The following is a 19,044-nucleotide window of genomic DNA, read 5'->3' on the forward strand; positions in this document are numbered from 1 at the left end:
TTCCAGTTACGGTAGAAAACATCCGGAAAATTAAACTTTTTAAATTTTGTTTTCAGTGGATGTGTTCACTGACTTTCATTTTCATTCATCAATCATTATTTTTTTTATTATTATTGGCATGGTACCATGAGAGGGTAAACAAAATGGGATTTTCCAGTATGAAATTTTCAAACAGCTTCAAGGGAGCCTCCAAATGTACTTCCCCACTTTGCCACAGGCAACTGAATAGGGGTCTCACCCAACTCCCCTTTAAGTAAGCAGGAATCTCTCCATTGACATCAGTGGAATTGGATCAAGTCAGAGTCTACAAACAGGAACATGAAAAACATCCACATCTGCATTCACACATTGTTGTTTGGGGAAAGGAAAATAGGTGTACAAAGCCAGAGGACAGAGCAGAAAAGATGACACTAAGTAGAAAAAGGAGCTGACACAAAGTCCTGACACAAGTTTTCAGAAAAAAAGTATTTGATCTAAAGGAGAATATGTAGTGTTGTTGTAGCCATGACGGTCCCCGGATATTTAGAGAGACAAGGTGGGTGAGGTAACATAACTGAAAGCTTAAATTTAAAATCTAAATAATGGCAAAATCAACAGAAGAATACTGTTTGCCAGAAGGCCAACAGAGAGGAGGTAAGGTAAAGCTTAAACTTTACAGAAGTTGATCTAATAAAAGATATTACCTCACCCACCTTTTCTCTCTAAAAGAGAATACTTATTCCTGAATTTCTCTCTCAGATGGTGTTATTTACTGTCTGTTGAGCACTGACCATGTGTTCATACAGTACAAAACATCTTCCTTACCACCTCTCTGTTGGCCTTCTAGCAAACAGTATTCTTCTGTTGATTTTGCCACTATTTAGCTTTTTTATTTTCACAATCTGACTCTGTGTACAACACCAGGACTGCGTACAGATGTGCACGCAAGCCAGGTAACAGAATCATATTCAATTTCATGTCCAGTTGAAAAGGAATGCTTCTATTGAAAACATCATCATATGGTAAATTTGCCATTTCAGAATCTGTAAGGCAGGTTCCCCAAGCCATATGTCTATCCCCCAAATAAACTTCCACAATACTAAAGAAATATTTTTGTGAAAAGCTGTCATAGAAAATATTTTCTTTAATTCCATAAAGGCACCTATCAGGTCAACTATAGCTAAAGAGTCTGTCATTGTTTCCGTTATGAAGCTTCTAGTTATAAAATCTAGCTATAAAAATTTGTGCCAAGATTAAACTTGGCACATGAGTTCTCTGAGCAGAAGTTAGCAACCAAATTCACTTAATTACTGTTAAATCATGAGTGCAAAAGTTTCTGGTTTTGATATTTTGTTTTCCTGCAACTTAAATCAATGATTCATAAAACGAAATATTTCAAACCATGAGCTTGATTTTGATATAACTCCACTGACCTTCACAAAGTTCTATTCCTGATTTACATTAATGAGAGACCAGAGTTAGCCTCATTCTGAAAGACTGGAGCCTACTCAGTTTTGGTGTATTCTCCCACCCACCAACCACCTTTTAAATAAAAACATTAGATCAGCCTAATATTTAATTCCAGCTTCTGGATATCTGGATAGTATCATTTTTCTCTGTAGAACTGATATGTGCAAGATTGGATACACATCTGGTGTATGCAGCCAGTTCAGGTGCTCACGATGGGAGTATGCTCAATTTTATAGGTGTAGTTTTGAACACAAATATGGGAGAGACGGTCTTTTAGACAGGCTGTAAATATAGCCCTAAAACAATTAAGTAGGATCACAGACTGCCCTTGATTCACTTTGATATCACCTGGAAGTTTATGCTAATTTGATGCTGCAACAAAGGGAGCTGCAAGTGTTGACGGAGAGCAGAAGTCTTTCTTTAGTTTTTCTTGGAAAAGATGTTACTGAACATGAACAATAGCTACTTTGCATCTAAACTTTTCTATATACCAAACTGAGTGCTGATGAGGGAGTTACTTGGATTGAAAAGCATCATTCAAAACCTCCTTTTAAGTTAAAACCAAGTGGAGTTTATATTAAAGTCTTGGAAGAACATTGGCACCCAGTATATTTAAAAGCCTTGAATATTTTATAAAGGGGAACTGCCTCTTTTATGAAACATAATGCACAGCTCAGGATCTGATCTCCTAAAGCTAAAAAACCCCCAAACTTTAAACACACAAATTTTATTTTTCAAAAACAAAATGCCATTATTAGTATTTTTCTGATTTTTCTCTCCCCTTCCTCTCTCACAAGTTTGGAGCCAAATTTAGGAATAGGAATAGATGGCCAGGCTCCTCAGTCTACTTGCCCATACTTCCTCTAGCTAGCCCGTGAATCTCATATTGGAAGAATTGTGAGGCACAAACACCAGTGCTCATTCTGCAAAGCCAATGCACTTAACGTATCACTTTGCATCCCTTTCAGACCAAATGACCCACAAGTGGTATATGGTTAGAGAAATTCCTCTCTATTAAATTGCCTCCAAAGAGGCAGTAATCTTTTGTCTCCATACAGATATTTTTAGACAGTAATCCCTCTAGCTTTTAAGGACTTCAACGTGGCTTCTGGAGCAGGGGTGGGCAAACTACAGCCTGCGGGCCGCTTCCGGCCAGTCAGACGTTTTTATTTGGCCCTCAAGCTCCCACCAGAAAGTGGGGTCGGGGGCTTGCCCCACTCTGCTCGCCCGGCACCCCCCAGCCCCCGACTGACAAATCCCTTGATGAGCACCATCTTCTGGTACACAGAGCCACACTGTGCAGGTGCGCCTTCACCGCGCTCTTTCCCGGATCGGAACCCCACCCCTACATGGCAACCCCCCCCCAAGAAGCAGTGCACCCAATCCCCTCCTGGTCTCCTACAGCCCCCCCACCTCGAAAATCTTGAAACCGCCCAGCGGCTGCACCCGTCCCAGCTAGGGTGCCATCTTGGTGTCACTGCCAGCAGGACCCTTAGGAATCCCTGATACCACCCATGTAGAGCCCCTCCACGCACCACACCCCATGAACCTGCCCTCCCGCCACCTCGGTAACATCCCTTATAGAGCCCCCCCATGCTACACTCCATAGAGTCCCCCTCCCCCACCGGGCATTCATGGGCCGTCATACAATTTCCAAACCCAGATGCAGCCCTCAGGCCAAAAAGTTTGTCCACCCCTGTGCTAGAGTCTCAGAGGATAAGAATCTCATCCCCCTTATAGACAATTTAACTGGCTAATTGAGGATTCCCTCTGCATTATTACAAAAGCAAACAATCACAGTGTGGATCTGGGCCCCATCACGCTATGTGCTATATGAACATACTACAAACGCAGTCCCTGATCCCACATCAGAATCAGATAGTACAGTCCCCTGCGTCCGTACAGTATCATCAACTACAACTCTCCAAGAGCACAGTTCTGACCAACTAGGTTTTAAGTTAAGAGTCATTTTTTCCTGTTTGGATACCAAGAACAAAAAAGAAAAATTCTTTGATTATTCTCCTGAATTTCTTCCCTTCTCAGAATGTACTCACTCATCTAGCACATGTAAACACCTTCTTTAGGAGCACTGTTTGTCACTATCACATTTCAGTCCTCGCCTTTCCTAGCTCATTTTGATCCATACTTTCTTGGTGCTACAAAGTGTTATCAATAACCCTATAATAAACACGCAGACTACTGTTCCATCCCCAGACCTCCCCAAAATCTCCATGGGTCTGAAACAACAAAGAAATCAACCATTTTCCCTTTAGCCAAAAATACATACAGCACTCAACTAACGCTAGGAAAATGAAGTGCAAAAGGGGAAGATGACCCTCTTTACCCTTCAGATTTGTTTTTGCTTATTTAATTAGACAATTCTATGATGCCCATTGCTACAATACCTATAGCAGCTCTAATACCATTACATTAATGAGCCTTTGCATATAGTTATGTGCCTACATGATCAGCAACAAGCCCACTGCCCTCCCATGGTTTGGAAGACAGTAAAATACCACCACTGACCTGACAAAGTGAATCAAGGGCTGAGTAAGTTTGTGTTTCTAGTCACACTTATCTCTTCCATACCTGCCATCTCAACCACTGAGAAGAAGTAACTAGTCATCTAAAACATAGGTGGAAAGTCCCCACTTTTCTCTGCAACTTCATGCCCTTAAACTGCTGCAGGATCTAACTTAGACCAGGTTAAAAGCTCAATACTACAGAAATCTCATGTCCTCTCTGTTTTCCCCAGTGACTCCTCATAAGATATTTGCTAATCACATTTAGTGCTAACAGTACAGACTCCATGATGCACAGGTACGCAAGGATGAGGCTGCGCTTGCCCTCACAGTAATGGAGAGAAGATGCAGCTGGGCAGATTGGATCCTGGTTTCAGAGTCCCCTTCTGCTGGAAGGCACTTTCTGGCCAGGGACCAGGCTGATGTCCCAGATGTGAAGACCAGCATAGTTTGGTTTGGGCCTTGGTTTTCTCCTCAGACTGTCACTGGCCTTCTGAGGAGTCTCGTCTTGTGTTGTGAACTGTAGGACAACTTCTTTGTATCACATTCACTGTCCTTCAGTGAAATCACTGCACATTTCTCCTCTTCGCATGGGATCACGATGGAAGCTGCCTTTCTCTACCTTTGGGCAGACAGCATCAATAGTTTAGGTCCATGGGACTGTGCATCCAGATCCCAGTCTCACCCTCATTTATTTCATCTTTGGGTGCAGAAATGCAAGGAAGAGCTTACTCTCTCACTGTCTGTATATCGGACTTGCCAATGGTAGACCCAGAAATGCTCACAACGTGCAACAGCCTCTCTATGTCCAGGGATCACTAACAGTATGGGCTAACTGGGAAAGTCAGAGCAATGTAATAATAATACTGAGCATTCATATCCTGGTGCCATGCACATACCAGAGGCTACTCCATGTGATCTGATACAGGACAATAAAAGTTGCTTCTGTGGAATTCTATTGTGTCTGTTCCCAAACCTCAACAGGTGAAAAGGGTATTTTACAGAGATGAGGAAATGTACACTTAGAAGGGGGGAAATATTAAAAATCATAACTTTTCTAAACTAAACTTTCACCTGAAAATCCCCTTGTTTCCCTGTGTGGCCCCTCTGCTCAACAGCTGGTGACCATGGAAGGATGTGGGATTTTCCTGCTGCCTGTGGTGAACTGCACTTTTAGCAGGAAAAATCAAACAAGCAGCTGGCTGGCTTGCAGTTTGCTTCTCTTTCAAGCCTTGCATTGTTCTGTATAAAACAGTAATCTTGGAAAACAGAGTGAGGCTTGGGGACTGCCCAAATGGTTCGATAAATACTAGCTTGAGGCAAACTCTTCTCTGCGTGGTTCTTTTAAAAAAAAATTTAGTTAATTCATTTACCTACATTATTTCATTACACTGATGTAGAAGTTACAACCTGCTGCTGAATTCAGCATGGCTCATGCTGGAGAAAGGGTGGTGTCTTACTGCGTAGATTAGGTGTGGTGCACTTTGGAATATATATGGTCACACTACTCAGAGAGGTTTCAGAGTAGCAGCCGTATTAGTCTGTATTCGCAAAAAGAAAAGGCGTACTTGTGGCACCTTAGAGACTAACAAACTTATCTGAGCATAAGCTTTCGTGAGCTACAGCTCACTTCGTCAGATGAGAGAGATCAAGGGGCAATAAAATGGCTGTTGGAGTACCATAGCATACCATCTTACAAATGGATTGAAACTGATCTGACAGTCTGAAAGGAGTATACCTAATTTTACTTTATGGTAGACTGCAGAATCAAACTACTTAACTTTAAAACTGAATTTCAAGAGTTTGTTTGTTTTTGTCTGTACTAAGACAACACTATGTAAATTTCACTAGAGGTGTCTTCTTTTAAAAAGAAAGACTCAAACTGCAGCATAAGAATATTTGACAAGGATTGTCACTTACTTTAGACTATTAACAGTAGCATTAATTCTTTGTATTATCAGAGCTCCAAGGAACCCCAATCATGAACCAGGACCACGCTGCGCTAATAGTCCCTGCCCCAAAGAGTTTATAATCTAAGTATACGACAAGAGACAGCAGATGGATACAGACAGATGGGAATACAGGAAAACAATTAGACTACTCTTATACAAACTCTAGTTAAGATCCCAGAGACACCCTAAAAGATTGGTTCTTTCTGAGATGCACATAAATGGTCTGTGTGTGATAGTATATGTCTAATGTGTATATGCAATTCCCAGTACTGCACATAAAAATCAGGTTACTGAATGCATTTATGGCTGAAGAGATATTTAATTGGCCATATGAAGGGTGAAGTACTGGCTCTATATATGCAATTGTGATAACTCTACACAGAAACAGGGTTCACAACGTCTAGACAAACTTGTTCCCATGCACTCCTCTTGTCTGCACCAGCTTGTAATGGCACTAGACCCGGTGCCTTCAGCACCTTTCCATGCCTAGCATGGCCCCTACACCACGGGGTGAGGCAGGAGGGGCTGATGTAGGGACAACTATTCAGATTTTATACCAGCTGAAAATTTCCTTGGACTTGGGGAATCCTCAGCTGTCCATTGAGGGCAGATTTAAATCCCTTTATGCTGATCTAGTAGCTCAAAAGGACTTTTTCAGGGAGAGAATTTGACCCCAAATGTGTTCAGTTTTTGCATGTTTTTTTCTCCATGCAAAGGAAGGTTCAGCTAAAAAGCTGCATAAGTTTAAAACTGCATGAATATATTTAGAGTTGGATTTTCAAAAGTGCTCAGCATTGATCTAACCTTGCTCCTGTCTGAACAGAGCTAAGCGCTTCTGAAGATCCACCCCTAAGCACTAAGTGAGTCTCTGGGATAATTGCTTCTTAAAAGGGAATGCTCTGTATTAAAGTGCTATATGCAATGGGAGCGTGTATGCTATATTTTTATTAAACAAAGCACAAAGTTTTAGAGCTATGTGGATCTCAGCAGTTTGCCCAGGTTCCTATCAACATTCTCTTGGTTTTGATCCATATGGATTTTCACAGTTGAGTTTTGCTTTGAGTTTCTGATTTGAATAAAGAAATCTTTGCCAAAACCACATGACTCCAAAACCCCATGGAACCATGAATTTGGCACTCTTTTGAGATGGAAGCTGTAAATTGTGCCCAGGTTCACTTGAAACAGGGTCACAGGCCTTTCAGTTATGAAACACAGAAAAACTTCCAGCAAACAAGGTCAGAAGTTTGAGTTCCTAAGAAGTGAAAACCATGTGAGTTTTGCTTTGTTTGGAGTTTTTGCACAGCTCTAGTATTTTTCTTTAGCCTGAGTATTCCTCAGATATACACATACTGCATGGCTAGACAAAAGGAACAAGCCTACACATTCTTGAAGTAATTCTGGTTTTCTACTTTACAAGTTTCAGTGAAAATGGGATTTAGCTCCATCTTGCTAGTTCTAATACAGCCTATGCCCTGTTAACGAAGGTCACATCTCCAGTTGGTGGTACTCAGCCTTGATGGCTTTACATGCCACAATTACAAGATAAAGATATGCATGTTTTAATTGAAAACTAGAAAACCACAAAGTATGTTATAAATCACACACTAGCTAAGAGCAGCAAATGTCTTGTTAAAAAGCCACATGTGACTCTGAGCTGCCAAGCATTAAATCTTTTGCATATGGTTCTTAACAAACCACATGAAACTTTTAGAAAACAGAGAAGTGTGGAAAATTATTTCAGGTTTCAAAATAGACACAGGCATAAAGAAAACACATATTTGTGAAGAAGCTAAAAAGATCAGAGAGTAAGGAAGGAAAACAATGCAGAATCCACACCTGGGTAAGCCAGAAATGTGAAGGTACAGCTGAATTAAAGAGGGGAGGGCGCGGTGTCTACAAGCCAAACCTGAAGTCAAATAAGTGGGGAGCAGATTCTAACACCGCACATAAATGAATAAGCTCACCACCATCATTGCACAGCCAGCAAAATAATGGCAGCCTAATCTCATTGAATTGAATTGCCATTATTCATAGATAAAAAAGGCTAAACTGACCTAGGCTTTAATCGGGATTTTGAACTTCAGCTGAGCTCAGAAGGGAACCATAATACAAGGAAGCACACATCAGATATATCTGACCTGTCATAGAGTTTTCAGATGTACACAGTTGCTCTCTCAGCTTTTCCACATCGTCTGGATGAACCTGCTCATAGAGCGTGCTGCCAAACCACTCTGACTGTGGCTGGTTCAGCACTGGAGTAACGGAATCCGATACGTAGATGACTCTCCCGGTCTCAGCTGCAACTACAAACAGGAACCCATCTGCAGCCTCAAGGATAAGATGTTTCAGTTCCTTGCAAAGACAGGATTTAATTAGAAGGCCACCAAGAAGAGAGAATTAAAGAATACATCTGTCACCCTCAACTCAACACTTTTTTGTGATTTGAATGGCTGGTCAAATAATAAGTGAACCACATTTTCAATGTGGTACTGATATAACAATGCATCCAATTTTGCAATGAAACAAAAATTGTTAATCTTAGTAATTACAACAACAATATCTTTTATCTGATGAGCTCAATGCAGTTTAGAAAAATTAACTAAGCCTCGTAACTCCCCTCTGAAGTGGGTATCATAAAGAAAGGCACAGACAGGGGAAATGACATGCTAAAGATAATACTGCAATTCCATCCTTATTGAAATGTTCTATAGAATTTAACAGAGATAAAATAAACAGGATTCTTTTGAAGTGTAATATGATCTTTTAGCTATTATTCAAATCTGTAAAATCTCATAAGGAATGATATTCTTTTAATAGTTTTTTTTTAAATTTTTCAATAGAAATCTATAGCAAAGACATAATAAAAAAATTACTGAAAGATTATTAATCTGTATTAAATTCTGTAGAACTTTTCCACATAGGAAAGGAGGGTCACTACTGACCTTTTCCATTCCCTGAATCATTTGAATGCTAAGGGCCAGTTTCCAAACAGCCTCTTTTTATGCACAGAATTCAGTGTTCCTGTTAAAGAGCACCTACCTTTTTTGTGTGCATAATGCTCACTGTTGCATGCACAACCTGGGCAGTTAGTCACCCAACAGCTTGACCAGTGTGTACAATTTGTTCTTTGCACATATCAAAAAAAAATGTATAGCAATTTTGGTGGAAGCAATCAGTTGTGCAAAAATGGTTGATGAGGAGTGAAAAACATGGCCCTATCTTTTATTTCTGTTTACTCAGACTCCCTTAACACCCACCCAAATCTGTTGCAACTGAAACATGTATAGCAACAAACGAGGTTTCTCAAGCCAGTCTCTTTCACTGTCCACTTTTTGTTTTGATTAAATATTTTCGTCTCTTAAATAAGGGTCTCCAAGTGCTGCTGCTTCAAACTTTTGAGACTATTACTTACCATGGAGACAGGGTGCCTAAACAATGCATGTCTGTGCTAGACCCTGCTGCCCACCCACTGTACATCTCACATTTAATATCACACATTGACCTACAATGGAGCTTAGATAGCAAGATACAGTTTAGGGACATTCCAGCTCCATTGTGGGTTGGAGTGCACAAAATTGAACAGAAGGTGGATGGTCCTGGGTGATAAGGAAGAGATCCTAGTCTGGTAAACTGATACCATTGCCTTAAAGAGCTGTAACTGCTATCAGAAATACTGCTAATAAACTACATGCTTCTGCTGACATGTATCTTATTTTTCACCCAGTGTCAGTGTATCCATTTCTGAAACACCAACTAAAAACAGAATGATTTTGTTAAAATAGCCCACCTCCCTCTATATTAGCTGCAATTTCTGGAGGATTTATGACCCCATTTTAAATCCAATATTAACACAGTTGGAAATAGAAAAAAATGTGTGAGCCATTCTGTAAGTCTCAAAACAAAAAATAAAAAATGATACAATGAAAAGTGACTAGTCTGCCCTAAAGAAGAGTAACAAGGTGGGTGAGGTGATATATTTTATTGGACCAACTTCTGTTGGTGAGAGAGAGAGACAAGCTTTCAAGCTTACACAGAAGTAAGATGACGAGTCAAGTGACAACATTTGCTGTCTCCCAGAAGCAAATTTAGAGAGACCTAAGATAAAAGTATGACATTACACTCCATATTCTTTATGAAAATATGCTTATGATAAGAAGAAGACACAACTGAGATGTACCTTATGCAAGATGGGTCTTGTAAGGTATCATTGGAAAGGTTATAATTTACAGAATGTGATTATCCAATGTATATGCCTGTAGCATTTCTGTATCTGAAGTTAGGAATATTGACTATGTATCTGTATTTCAACTATGCTACTTTGGGGGATGCCCACTGCTAACACTTCAGGTACAACAATGGAAAAGCCAGACAGGGCGGATGGCCCATCAGCGAGGACAATGGACTGTGAAAAGGCTTGGTTTTCCTGCGGGGCTCCATATTGCCAATGACTCATGGATGCTGTGATACTAGAGAGTCAGGTGGTCTGTCATCTGATACTAAACATTACCTGAGAGTCCTCGTAACTTTCCACTGGGGGGGGGGGTCAAGTTTGGGAAACAAAGGATTCCCACCTTATGAAAATCCTATTTAAGGGTGGGGAGGAAAGCAAACGGGACTCCTCCTCTCCACGGCCTGTCTGCCCAAGAAGAAAGACTGCTAAAGCCAACCGAAGGGAAGGCCAAGGGGGAGTCCAGACTGAGACAGGGGTCCAGTCTGAAAAGAAATATAACTGGAACTCTGAACCACAAACTTTGTAACCTGCCTAAAAGAACATTTAAGGTGAGAATTTACATTTTGTAACCTGTTTAAATATATTGAGCTTAGCTTGCGCATTTTGCTCTACTTGGTCAGTAATCTGCTTTGTTCTGTTACCTCTTATATTCACTTAAAATTCACCTTTTTTAGTTAATAAAGATATTGCTTGTTTATAATATAACCCAGTTTATGTTATTTTTAATTGAGTGGGGGGAGAATATCTCCCTCCACATTGAGGGAGGGAGAGAATTTCATAAAACTTTTGGGTTTGTCCCCCTTAAAGGGAATGGGCACCAGAGCGTTGGGGCAAGCCCTTAAGGCTGAATCTTTCCAGAGCGGATCTCTGTCTCTCTGTCCAGCTGGGTGTGGCCCTGCCGTGTACTTGCCTGGAAGAGGCTTGTGAACCTAACCCAGCAAGACCAGGTAAAGGGGACCCAGGCTGACTCAGTGGCACCCCAGCACATCAGGTGACACCTCAAAGGAGCCAAACCCATCATAAAAAGTACATAGAGATATAAGCATTGCAAGCTCAGCAGCTGCTGGTATTTGTCTAACAGAAATATATATTGCTTCAAGCCATTCTTTACATATGTAAGAACTTTACTGTTAAGAGCAAAAGTGCGTCAGTTACAGCCCTCTGGGTTCAAAAGTACCAGCAGGCATGAGGAGTTTCCAGTGGATAAGACTGAACCTGGGCTCCCTTGAAATACCAGTTACATCTTCTTCCTTATAGCCGAAAGAAAACTAAAGAGGAGTTTCATAAGTTCAGATCCAAGCTCTCCAGTTCTGAGTTTTTACAGATGGGGGCTAGCCATATAGTTCAGATCCAAATCTGAATTTTCTCTAAATCTGTCTGTGCTCACACCTGGGATTGTGTGCCTCTAATCAATGAAGCAAGGAAAACATAATGTGAAGAACCTACTGACCTCTCTATCCCACCTCTCAAAATAATAGGATTATTTAGTCCGAAAGAAATAACATTTATGAAGCAACTACCTGTTCCGTTAGGAAAGAAGGCTTATATGCCCCGTCAGTAGATTTATTTCCAGTGCCCCTCATAGACTTCATGTGCGAAACAGCCATACGCAGAATTGTCAGCTTGTCAGGTTTACGGGCCAATGCACTGCAGGTGGGCACCATGTCCGACAGCTCAGTGATATACTGTGTCATCTTATTTCTCCTGCGTCTTTCAATTTCACTATGATTCTCTCTAAACATTTAAAGAAAGATCAAGCCAACAGAAAAAGCAAAGACAAGATCAGTATAGGAATTTTCATTTGGTATTATAAATAATAATAATAATACTTTGCACTTGTGTAGCATCTTTCATCCAAGGTGATCAAAGCGCTTTACAGAGGTAAGCATTATTATTCCCCATTTTACAGGTGGGGAAACTGAGGCACATGATGGTTAAATATGACTTGCCCAAGGTCACATAGTAAGTCAGTGGCAGAGCAGAGAAAAGAATCCAGATTTCTAAACTGCCAGTTCCTGGCTCTAATCCCCTAGAAATTCTACCTCAGTTGGTTTAGAGCAGCAGATAGAAAAAGGAACGTGAGGTGCTCAGGGCTGTCAACTCCGGGGGAAATCCCACCTTTCAAGAGATGCTCTGTACCTCCTAGCATAAGGCCCTTAGTGAGGAGTTCCTTGTATTAACATAGAACCTGATCCAGCTCCTGATTAAATCAATGGGAGCCTCTCAATGGATTTCAGGTTCACAGTAAGCAACAGCTCTGACTAACATTTTGTAATGGCGATATAGACCGCAATCTTGTAATCCTAGTAGCAGACCTCAACCTCTATGCTGCTGCCCGCCCCTAAAATCTCAATAAGATTATGTATGGATGCAAGGATCAGATTGCAAGATTGGTACTATATTTTATATAACAAGTAAAATCAATATCTAAACCAAATATTAAAGGTAAAGTAGGTCCTGATTTGCCAGACACTGAACAGGTAATTATATAAGAGAAAATAACTATGACAATATTCAACCCTAATATAGTGCTTTTTATCTTCAATGAGACTTACACAGGTACTAGAGCATCTTCATAATAACCCTGTTTCACAGAGGTTAAATAACTTGACTATAGCTACAAAGGAAGTCTGAGGTAGCCAAAGAAAGCTAGAGCTGGGATTAGAACTCCTGAGTTCCTGAATACCAATACTGTGCTCAAAAAATATTCAAAAGAAAACATTATCAGAAGCTTTGGTTTTACTTTATGTCTTCAATGAGTGACAACATTTATAATTATAAAAGGCCACATCTTAAAGTTTTTACTCAGTCAAAACTGTCATTAAAGTTCTTTGGAATTTTATCTGATAAATAATCGAGTTAAAATTTGTGTAAAGACTTCAGGATTTAGGGTGTGATTTTCAAAGAGGTCTAACAGAGTTAGATGTATAATTTCCATTCTTTGAAAACCCCAGCCTTAGCCTACAGACATTAATTTTCATGGCAAAACACTGCACTCAGTCCACCTATCAAATTATGAAAAACAGTACGCAGTAAATTAATTTTTTCCCTCCACTTCACACTTCCCAATACCCTACAACAAGGGGGATCACTGACTCATTTAAATTTGATTTCCGAAGTTCTCAGCACATAACAATAAATATATTACTGAGTTGGCCAGTTGCAGTTCAGGGTTTTTCAATTACCAGCTGTCAATACTGTATATAAATTAGGATCTGTGGGCCAGATCCTCAGCTAGTGCAAATCAAATAGCTCTATCAAAGTCAATGGAGTTGAACCAATTTACATCAGCTGAGGAACTGACCTACTGAACCCAGAAAACTACACTGCATCATAGAGGTGCATTTCTTTATTTTCTGACATGGCACCAGCATACTGTACCTGTAAAGCGGTAGCTACCTACAAGCATGCCCAGGACAGGTGCTTGCCACTTCTGATGTCAAAGCAGCTTCTTCCACTGATTTCAATGAGCTGTGTATGGAGTTTTCTTGTAGGATAACTGATTGATCCAACAAGATGTGAAATTGCAGATTACCACACAGAGAATCCAGTAACGTTGATAGGTACAACATGCAGTATTGGAAGAGATTTATTTATTCTGAATTTAGCATAACTCAGGGCTGAATAATTAGGGAGTGAGACTTGTAGAAGTGGACTAAGCAAAGATCAGAATACTTTTCGCCCACTTTTCACAACTAAGCTTTTTTTAAAATTTAGGGTCGGTATCCCAGTTGCAATATGTATCTCTTTGAAATACTCTAGCAAATAAGCAAGATTATAGAACACCTAGAAGAGTTCGAGTGCATTGGCTTGTGTTGATTTAGAAGATGCATCATATGTGCAGGGTATCATATGTAGGTATTACATGTTGGAGTCACTGTAACAGAATCAACACATTTTAGAGTTCTGTCTCCACATTCACAATTCCCACTGATATCAATAAGGAACTTATAAGTAACACTACATTTCAGTCACAGGTATTTTTAGGAAAAGTCATGGACAGGTCACAGTACTCCTTTTCTTTGGGCAGTAAACAAAAATTCACGGCCCGGGACCTGTCCATGACTTGTACTATATACCCCTAAATAAAACTTGGGCCAGGGAGCTGCAGGTACTCTGGGGCTTGGCCCAGGACCCCCACTGATGCTGTGGGGGAGGCGGGCAGCAGCGCACGGCCCGGGACGCCTGCTGGTTTGGGAGGCGGAGGGGGAGTGGACTGCAGCAGGACCCCGTTGGTGCTGGAGGAAGGGTTGGCGGGGCTCGCAGGCTCCCTACCTGGCTCCACATGTCTCTGCAGCTCCTAGAGGAAGGGGTGGCTAGGGGCTCTCACCACAAGTGCCAGCTCCACAGCTCCTGTTGGCCAGGAACCACAGCCAATGGGAGCTTCAGGGGCAGCACCTGCGGGCCTGGCAGTGCGCGGAGCCCTCTGGTCCCTCTGCCTAAGTGCTGCAGGGACATGCTGGTGGGAGCTGGAGACCCCCTCCTCCCCCCGCCCCAGTAAGCGCTGCCCCATATCTCCACCTCCTGTCCCAACCGCCTTCCACACACCCAAACTGCTGCTGCTGGCCTGAGCCACAGGCCACTGCAGAAGTCACGAAAGTTACAGAATCCGTGAGTTCCATAACAGATACGCAGTCTTACTTTAGGAGTAAAGCATTAATGAGTATACAATTCAAACAAGTGTACTGCAATGTCAGCCCTTAATGGTTCAATAAATTACAACCTCTCTTTTGTTAAGGTTACCGTATACTTTGTTTATCACATTCTTCCTAATGAAGGACCTGTTTCAGATTCTCAGCTGTCTGTGAGTGAGATGGTGTAGCCGTGTTGATCCCAGGATACTAGAGAGAGATTAGATATGAGAGCGTAAACTGTGTAAACTCGAAAGCTTGTCTCTCTGACCAACAGAAGTCGGTCCAATAAAAGATGTTACCTCACCCACCTTGTGTCTCTAATATCCTGGGACCGACATTGCTACAACCACACTGCATAGTTAAAAACAATCACATTCAGAGTAACCAATGGACAACAGGACCATTGCTGCATGGAAACAATGACAAAAATCCAACATTCCATATTATTTTAAAACTTTAAAACTATTACATTAATCCATAGATCAGTAAAGGGCCTGCCAAAGAAATAAATCTGACACTGACCTGGAACTCACTAAAGTTGAGCTTAGTAGATAGCAAGAAGGAACACAGACCCTTTTATAAAAGGGTCTGATCCTGGAAACTTGCATTCATGAACAAGTTTAGAAGATGGAGTCCTGGATTTAGAATCCCTAACTGGTTTTTAAAGAATGTTTTTGAGGATTAAAATCTGGTCATAAGGGGCTGATCCAAAGTCCCCAAAGTCAATAGTAAGTGGGAAGTCTCCTATTGACTTTAATGGGCTTTGGATCAGGCTCTAGATAAGTGAACCTTACCAATTTGTGATCAGTCAGAATGTTATCATATAAAATAAAAGGGGCAAAACGTATGTGATTTTCCTTGTTCCTACCTGGCCATCCTCCCTGAATCAACAGTACTTTGATATTCTTCCCACCTAGAAACAAAATAACCAGCTCTCTAAGCTAAGGTTCACAGACTGAGAATTTTTGGATATGACTATCCCCCTTCTTTTCTCTCAGCAGAGGATCTCTACAGAACACGCCTACCTTGCAAATTTTTCCTTATCACCAGAGATCTGATCATCATCATACCTGTAAACAAAATATGGTAAGTAAATTCAAAAGGCTTATGCAAAACTAGAAAGTCAATACAAAGCAGACGGTGAAGACAACACTTGCAATTGCAAACTATTACAAATTACACCAAGAGAAGCATGATATGGGAATGATGGAACAGAAAGGAAAAGGGGACTCTGGTGAAACTTTTTGAATGACCAGGAACCAGTTGTTAAAAACTCTCTCTTTTTGTGTATTAATATATACATATTATATAATTATTAATATATTAATTATATATATATATAATTATATATATATAATATATATATAATATATAATAAAATAATAATTATATTATAATATATATAATAAAAAAAGGTCAAAATATGACCCAGTGGTTTCACTTAAAATATTAGAGCCTTTTTGTATATTGCTTGAGGAAGTTGTACAAAGTGCCATTAGTCTGTTACTAATAGTAACCCATGAAATATTCCTGGTTGCACAGCTGTAGTAGGGACATCTTCAGCAGGCTGCATTCACTAGTTATGGCACTCAGTAGAGGGCAGTGATGACATATAAATTGTGGAAAGACAGAGACATCCAAACACAGTTCATTATTTTATGGTCATCTTAGTAAAAAAGGTTTAATACACACACTGTATTGTCTCTAAATAGCGTATGCTATTAGATGGAAACAAAGTAATATGTTGCACTTTCCCTCAAAAGAGTACAGAGTTAAGGTGCTAGAGCACTAAAAACAATTAAGCATGAAATTCTGTCTTCAGATACATGAGCACCTGAATTTAACGTTAGATAAGAATTTGGCTCCAACAAAAATAAAAACAGGACCCACAGGGTCAAATTTTCAAAGGCTCTGGCAATGGGTGGTGTCATGTAAAGTGCATATGTGCCACTATGCCTACAAAACCCTACATTTTCGCATGTGAACAGACATCAGCATAAATCAGCTCAATATAATAATATTTTACTTCTGTAGCTGCTGCCAGAGGCACTTAAAGTCTGTGAAGTTCTTTAACACTCACATTTTTAAAATACCACTCAAAAAGGTGGATTGGGATATCCTTTCTGAGAACAGCACTAGCTAAACAGAGCTACTGTTGACCTTACTAGGTAAGTCTTGACATGGTTTTAGAACTTGGTTCTTACACAATATCACTGTCAATATTAGGCAGGAAAACCATTCTAGAACCCTATTAATGACAACTGTGATTAAACATGGCTGTTATCATGGTTCCAACTGCAAAGTGAGTAATAGTGGTGGGCTTCTGAGTACACCTGGTGTGTCCCATATTTTTCTAATGGGAAACTGCAAACAATGTAACCAAAAGTGAAATGAAAGGTGAAGGATGGCAATGTCACTTAACTTTTGTTTTAACTTTATTGGAATACTATGTTACTCCTCAAGATACACACACAATATTTAAAGTAAGATCCGGCAGAATATTTGAATCGTCAATTAAAAAATCGGAACTATCATAAGCAATATAAAACTCATTCAATCAATAGGAAACTTATTTTCAGCGGCAGAAAGACAAATTCAGCAACCAAGACTAACGAGAGCTCAGCTCTCAAAGTTGAAATATTGCAACTAAAAGTCACAAATGTCCTTATATGAAATTGTTTCCATGATATATGTAATGTTTCATATGATGATGCAAAATGCATTCTGAGTGTCGTGAGCTGACAACCACAGTAAGCAGATTCATCTGAAAAAATTTGCTCATCAAAGAGTTCCTGCAGGGCTTGACACTCTGTGGGCTGAGATCTAGTGGATATCAACCTACTTACTAGCTATTATGTGCCAGGATATGGTATGCCTAATTTGCTGACACAGAAGATGTTGCCAATGCAGTTCAAGCCAACCTGTTAGCATTGGGAGACACCAAACACATTTCAGCCTATATGACTGTGGTTTTGTCAATATTAGTAGTTTGCTAGTTGTCTTCCTGCATCGAAAAAGCCAATCATTTAGCCAGGTACTTATAAAAGCTCACCTTGAAAATTTGCTTGGACCTTCCCCATCTTCATCATCAAAGTCCATTCTGAAAAAGCAAAAATTTTTGAATAAGTAATCATTATTTAAGAAGCCAAGAATTAAATTAAACATTCTGTCAACAAAAATCTGCACTGCTGCTATTTTCTTAATTTTAAGTGAATGTAGTTCCTTTGAAGTATGCTGGATTAGCAGCTCTCAGGCCTGATCCAAATCCAATAGGAATCTTTCCATGTATTTCAGTGACCTTCTTTGGGTCAGGCCGATATATAATGAAGTTCTCTGTTATCCATATAATACAGACGGGGGCAACAGTCATACAGATTTCCCAGCACTGTCCAGCCCACATGCTTTTACCCAGGTCTGGAGAGTTCACACATAACAGTGAGAGGGAGCAACAGGTCAATCTCTACATCTAATTGTTTCTTGGCCTCTTCTAAAACTGGCTGCCAATTAGTCCCAAATGATTGTAACTGTGGTGATTTTTGGACTTGTCCATTAGAAGCCAAGATCACCAACTCATTTCACACAGGACGTCGGTCAGCCCTTAGATGCTGATGACTTTCAATCACTACAGACCTAGATTTAAATGAATTAGTGACTTTTAGCCACTACAAAGCCATGTAATAACACTATTACTTAAAACAGACAGTATTTTTACATCTCTATATTTCTATACTTTATAAAGGTTGGCAAGCATTGCTATACCAGCTTTAGTGATGGGGAACCTCTGGCATAACGAGACACTAAGTGTCTGATTCTGATTGCACAATGATTTTACTGATGTAACCTTATTTACTCTAATAATCAGACCCGATTTACATAAATTTAAGGGCCTGAATCAAATCTCACTAAATAAGTGTCTTATCCACGGTAGGTATTCCATTTTCATTTCTTTCAATTAACAAATCATAGTTTTGTTTTGTTTTAATCCTTTTTGTTAGGCAACACAAATACTTCTAAGTTTTCTAAAATTTCCAACTGTAATAAGACTTAAGGAAATTCTGGATTCCATACGCCCTCAAGTTTTTTATGATAATAAATGCAATAAGTTATAGCTATGCCAAAAGAAAACTGCAAAGACAATTTAGGTCTTCATATTAAAAAATGTTTCACTGAATTAAAAAAAAGATTTTTTAAATTAAAACATATTAAAGAATAGAGAGTACTACACTGAGTTCTGGGCATAGAATAACTTCTTTGAA

General features: G+C 39.9%; 1 protein-coding gene across 4 annotated transcripts in view; it reads right to left on the reverse strand.

The window, feature by feature from the left end:
* Nucleotides 1-19,044, reverse strand: part of ARNT2 (aryl hydrocarbon receptor nuclear translocator 2) — a 137,247-nt gene that overhangs the window by 79,107 nt on the left and 39,096 nt on the right. For all 4 annotated transcript variants that reach the window (XM_038420184.2, XM_043493641.1, XM_043493643.1 and 1 more), the window contains exons 3-5: nucleotides 17,841-17,888; nucleotides 11,675-11,888; nucleotides 8,062-8,275 (exon numbers count right to left, since the gene is read on the reverse strand). In XM_038420184.2, the coding sequence (XP_038276112.1) occupies nucleotides 8,062-8,275; nucleotides 11,675-11,888; nucleotides 17,841-17,888 (476 nt within the window). The remainder of the gene's footprint in view (nucleotides 1-8,061; nucleotides 8,276-11,674; nucleotides 11,889-17,840; nucleotides 17,889-19,044) is intronic.

The sequence above is a fragment of the Dermochelys coriacea genome, chromosome 10 (assembly GCF_009764565.3).
Source record: "Dermochelys coriacea isolate rDerCor1 chromosome 10, rDerCor1.pri.v4, whole genome shotgun sequence".
Lineage (NCBI taxonomy): Eukaryota > Metazoa > Chordata > Testudines > Dermochelyidae > Dermochelys > Dermochelys coriacea.